The sequence below is a fragment of the Lichenostomus cassidix genome, chromosome 12 (genome assembly GCF_008360975.1).
Source record: "Lichenostomus cassidix isolate B80296 chromosome 12, HeHo_3.0, whole genome shotgun sequence".
NCBI lineage: Eukaryota > Metazoa > Chordata > Aves > Passeriformes > Meliphagidae > Lichenostomus > Lichenostomus cassidix.
Window position 1 is genome coordinate 12,043,317 of NC_139493.1, and position 6,000 is coordinate 12,049,316.

Below are 6,000 nucleotides of genomic sequence, written 5' to 3' on the forward strand. Positions count from 1 at the left end.
TCCAGTTAGAAGGTGTAAATTTTGCCTCAGGCTACATAAAAAAGCTGATCTGATCTAGTTACAGGATATTGAACTGGCATCACAACTACCTCAGTGTGGAATGTTCCAGCAATTGTACTGCTCTTTGCTGAGATTTTTCATTAAGCAGCTACAACAGGTGAATATTGCATTTTGAGGGGTAGTATACTATTCTGCTTTCTGGAATGAGTGTTGGCAGTGAGTTAACGAGACTTTTCTCTTGGCTAAATGAATTTTTTATTGTTATTACCATAATTCATAACTAATAACTAATGTTTGATGCCAGAATTATCTTGGAGGAAGAGAATACAAATGTTGATTTACAGATTCAGCATCAAATTTGTCAGCTAGATAGGCTATAGGACTAAATAGTTAAAACCTGAGAAAAACTTCAGGTGGAAAAAAATACAGATTTACTGATTTAATTACTTAAGCCACAATTACTCTGATTTAAAATTAAAACTATATTTTTTTAAATTTTCTAGCATCTTCTAACTTAGCCTTTTCTCTCATTTGTGGGAAAAATTACAGATGATCTCTGTAAAGGTTCTAGTGACAGTAGGATGCTAGTTTAAAATGTATGGCCTCCCTGTAAGAATGCTTTCCCAGTGTTCCCCTCCTGATTCAATTACGGAGCTGTCAGCTGGGTATCCCAGCTGCAAGGAGGCACTGGAAGAAAGAGGCAGTCTTTCCAGTAATTAATTCTCCAGTCACATACCTCCTTGGTAACATGCTTCAGCTGTAGAGGTTAAACGTTAGAGCTCTGACTGGTAGGGTTGGATCTTTATGCTGATGTTCCAATGCCTTAAGAAACCACAATAATTTCTGCCATTTTCCCATTTATTGTCCTCATCCAAAAGCACCATCCTGAGTGACTCTGCCCCAAACCTCCCTCACTCAAACCACAGCCCTAATGAGGTACAGGGTACAAAGCAGTATCTAGAACTGCCTTTTAGAGTGCACCCCATTAACAGTTCTTTGCTGTCCCATACATACAAAACATTTGTAGCCCTGATATTTATATGATAAGGAGAGGAGTAAATAGAATTTTTTTTTACTCTCGTTATGAGAATGGACCTGTCTAGTTGTCCAAATTATTGGACAATGGGCATGTCCAAATAATTACTCTGAATTTACACTACATCTCTGGTTTTCACTTATTTTTTTACCCATTACTTGGTCAGAACAGATATGAATAGCTCTGTCATTTAGCATCTCAAAGTAGATCTGTCCTTTCTTCCTAAAAGGACAGTTTGATATAATCTTTTGAATAAAAACCATAAATCAATAAAGAATTTATAATCCTTTCTATTTTTCAGTGCAGTTCCTGTGCAGACTATTGATCTGCAAAGAAAAAATTCCCAAAGAGATGATCATATTTGACATCCTCAATTGAAGTTCAAACCAGTTTAGTTTTAAAGAAGTACCAACAAGCAAATCTTTACAAGGTCCATTCACTTATAAGGTCTTCCCTAAGAAGTGCTGTCTGGGGAGAAAAATAGTGTTGTTTCTTTAGAAAGGTTTTACTGAGCATCGTAGTTCAGCCTCAGGAGTATATGACAAGATGGTGCCGAGGGTTTTCATAAGTTTTTTTTTGCATTATTTCTGAAATGTTGACCAAGTACAAAATCAGTGTTTCAATTAATGAACTTCCCTTTTTTTTTTTCTTTTTTTTTTCTTTTTTTTTTCCCTTTTATAGGAGAAGAAGAACCTCCTGTAATGACTGCTACAAAGTTCTTAGTGCCTGGAATATGTAAAGCAGAACTTCATTGCCATATCCACACTGATGAACTGCAGGCAATTGCTCCTTTATAATACATGACAACGTTGTTACGCATTGCCACTTTATCAACAGCCTCTGTTTGTGCTTTAACTACCACACTGTCTCAGCACTAAATCTACTTGAAGGAACAAACAGTCCCTGAAGAAGATCTGTTACTTCATGTTTTGTGGCCAGAAAACTTGAATCTGTTGGTCTTTTTGTACAAAATCTTTTATGATTTGAAAAATACAGCATGGAAAAATGGAAGAGGATATATTTCAAAATTATTCCTGTTATAATTTAAATGTCATGATATTGCACTGTTTACAGATGCCATAATCAAAATCTACTATTTTTTGCTAGGAATAATTTTGCAACTGGACATAAAATAGCTTGGAACATTAAGCCTTAGCAAATTTTGTAGTCCAGCCTCTAGTTTTAAGTGCTGATGTACTTGATGGCAGGAGTGTTGTAGTGAATAAGAACAGGATTTTTTTCAGAAGCAAGATAAAATGCCAAAGGTGAGATCAAGAAATTCTCCATCCGAAGAAATAATTTCCTTTTAGAAATGTTGGAGCCCTTTTCCTCAGTCTCTTTTTCCCAGATGCTACTGTGTCTCAGTATTTAATTTCAGTGCATGTCTCCCTCTTCTGCATTAGTCTCCCATCTCTCCTCCGCAGTCTGGCTGTGGTGACTCACAAACAGCACCATAGTGAGACTGAAGGATCATTTTTATAGTAGACAAAAATACAGGTCCTCCATATGCTGAGTGATACCATGGAAACAAAGTTTCCTACTTTCTTCTTGAAGGGCTAATATAAAGAATACAGGGATGGGGGAAGGAAGGTCACATTTTATATGGAAGATATTCTGGGTTTGTTCAGCCATGAGATGAGTATGCCTTATGGGGGTTCTTACTGTCCTTCAAGGACTTGGTGCTGCAAAACCACCTGGGGTCAAACAAACCGACACAAGCAGTTAACAGGCAGGAATACTTTGAACAGAACGACTGAACAGAAGCCTATGACTTATTTTGCAGTTTACACTACTTACCATCACTTAGTGATTAGGATTGTGTACTGTCACTAGTGTTATGTTAAGGAAAAATGCAAAAACTACAAGTGGCCATGTTTATCTACTGACACAGAGCATGCATGTCCTGTTTTCTGCAGTGACCAGGTGGGTATATCATCATCCAGAATGTCCCTCCTGTTTCCAAAGAGCAACTTTTCCTCAGTTAAACACATCTATGTAACTGCAGTTCCAGGCACTATTACAAAAATCATGGGAACAGCAAATACTAAAGGACACCTTACCAATGTGCCTTTGCTCATTCTGCTCATGGAGTCAAATTCTGTCTCATTTAACCTGTATTCACATTTCACTAGCAGGAGGTTACTTTAGGGGGAATTAAGGGAGAACTCAAATACCTCAAGTATTCTCTCAGTTTTGATAGATGAGAATTAGACATTGCTAACTGTTACATTTTATTATCCATTTTAATAGCATGAGATAGAACTATTAAAACAAGTGATGATTTGGGCCAACTGAGTAGCTTTAAAAGTCATGGGTTGTTTTCTTGGGTTGTATTTGTTTTGGTTTGTGTTTCTTTGCATCAGTTTATATTTAATCACATGAATTTCCAAACAGAAGACTCTAGAGATTGTTATCACAGATGGACTAAGAAAGTGCTGGGACAGTTACTTGTGTATGGCTGCTGATGGCAGAACTCTGAAATGCTTTGCAATTGTAATATGGAATTCTGTGATCATTTGGGTGCATGTGTTGGATCTGGGGAGCCTTGTCCATTAATGTGATGTTCCTTATTCTCCCTGCTTTCTGTATTTCAAAGAACACTACCTGGAAAACTTCAAATTTTGCAGTATCTAAATAAGTTTAGGTAATTTTACACACTGAGTGAATCATCTGCACCTTTGATAATTTTTTTAAGGCTGTGCCTTGGGCTGTATTGAAGACAAAATTCTCCATGTTTTCCCATTACTTGAAGGTGTCAAACTAGGCAGAATCATATAGAGGTAAATGCTCCTCCACTAAATCCAGCTATGGAGGATCTTGATTTGGTGCAGTTCTTGTTATTTTACTGGAGAAAGAGTTTGGATTAAATAAGACAAGGCAGAAAGGTGACATAATTTGTGTGTTGATCTGCTGTTCATAGAAATGCCAAAGCTGCACAACATGAGGAGGAGGAGGCAGTTTTTAGCAGTGAGCTGGTGAAGGTAATGCTGCTTTCATCCATGGGAAGTCCCAGCTCACTTATTTTTATTTAATGCTGGGCTAAAGATTGGGTAGATTTCCTCATTCCGTTAAATTCAGTGGCAGAATTGGTATTATGAAATGAAATCAAGTTTTCATTTTGAGCTCTAAGAAAGCTGAGTTTTGAAGAGGGATGAAGGCAGTTGCACAAAGAACCACTTGTCATTAATGTTTTTATTTGTTCAAAACTTGCTGTACAATCTTGCAAAACCTACTTGTTAATTATGAAGAGTCTATGCAGATGACAGTCAAATCTGGGGGTGGGAGGGAGGAAAAAGTCCTTTATTCCGTCTTAGCTTAAGGTGGAAACAACATATTGTATGTACTCAGAAGAAAGACAATGTAATTAAATGAAAATATAGATTAGGACAGCCCACTCTTAAAATATACAAAAGTAAGAGAAGTAATACTTAATCTAACTTAGTATAGTTTCTTACAAAGCTACAGTTCTTAAAACAATTAGAAAGATACTGCGTATATTGAGATGCTGGAAGGACATAGTACTGAATTGGTAAGAATTCTTTATTTTTTCTCTAATAAGAATAGCAGCAAAAATCCTTGTAAAATTATTTTTTTAAAGGTATGTTAACATACATATTAGAGGTTAGCTTACTACTGCTTTCAAGCAAATTAGTAAATTCTAAACATCATGTTAATGGTGAAAGGATCCCTTTAATTTCTGCTACACTCAAGTGTGTGGACATTGGATGTTTTATAGTATATTTTCTGGGAGGGTGGAAGAAAACGTTGGAAAGCTGAAGGCTCAAGATGTGACAGCATGTTCAGGATTTTGAATGATGAGTATAGTTGTTGCCATAATTTGTACCTGTCCATGGACACATCAACTGTTGAAAATAGAATGCAGCTGACATTTGTGGAAATAATTTTTTATCATACTATAATTTAGAAGTGAAATATCAAAATAAAATATTTTTGTTCCATTTCATTCATTGGGCTTTTCTTATGCTATTAAAAGAAATGGCTTAAAAGTGCAATCAGTGGTTTTATCCCTCACACTTTGAGTGCAGTTCCACACAGCACACAAGCAGCCAAACCTGCTAACTGCTCTTCATCCCCTACAGCTGGGAGGGAAACAGCTGTTTTGATGGGTGTTTATTATGGCCAAGCAACTCTAAGAAACTTTAATTTCTAAAACTTCTGTATTGAACAGACTGGGTCTGATTTTATTTCATTTTTTAATAAAATTGTGTTATTGTGATTTTATGTAATTATTTTTCTTATATCCCCCCTGAAGGTCTACCAGTACATGGTTGTTCTGTATGCCAAGTGAAACCTATCCACAGGCACAAAACTGTAATAATCCGGACTGGATTAATTCTGTCAAAGAGGACATGAAAAATACTTAAGATTTGAATGTGGGTTTTTTCATCCAAGTAGATTTCAAAGCACTGTTCCAGTCAGTGAATGTTCCAAACTGTAATTTTAGGGGTGAGCCTTGAAACCACTGTGATTCCTTATGTTGCTCAGGTAAATGAAGGGAATCTAGTTATGTAATGTTAGATACAATAATATATAATATAATAGACTTAATAGTTATAATGGTAAAAATCCATGCAAGAAGAAATCAACATCTGCAGAATTTTCTTCACCAGGTAATAAAAAGATTTAAGGCTGTAACAGCCAAGGCTGATTTACAAAAATCAAATTTTTTTCCAGACTCTCCTGGTAGGATCACAGGCCTTGACAATAGATGAAAGATTGAACTAGCATGAGTGCCTGTGTGGAATGCTGTCCTGTTGGGCTGCTGATTTAGTTGGAATTCTAACTATGTAGTTGCTACTGGTGTGCAAAAGGATCTGTTTGAAGAGAGGCAGTCTTGTTGATTATGAGGCAGGTGAGTTTATTTCATGGTCGTCCATCAATTTGGCATTTTTTCTCCACGAGGTAAGTATGTATCTGTGGTTTCATGTAATTCTAACACATCT

The 6,000-nt window shown here is 36.3% G+C and overlaps 1 protein-coding gene across 2 annotated transcripts in view; it reads left to right on the forward strand.

Moving 5' to 3' along the window:
* Window positions 1-5,000, forward strand: part of IL17RD (interleukin 17 receptor D) — a 45,379-nt gene extending 40,379 nt beyond the window's left edge. For both annotated transcript variants that reach the window (XM_085072697.1, XM_085072696.1), the window contains exon 13: window positions 1,718-5,000. In XM_085072697.1, coding sequence (XP_084928823.1) covers window positions 1,718-1,833 — 116 coding nt within the window. In that variant the 3' untranslated portion in view covers window positions 1,834-5,000. The remainder of the gene's footprint in view (window positions 1-1,717) is intronic.
* Window positions 5,001-6,000: the final 1,000 nt, after the last annotated feature.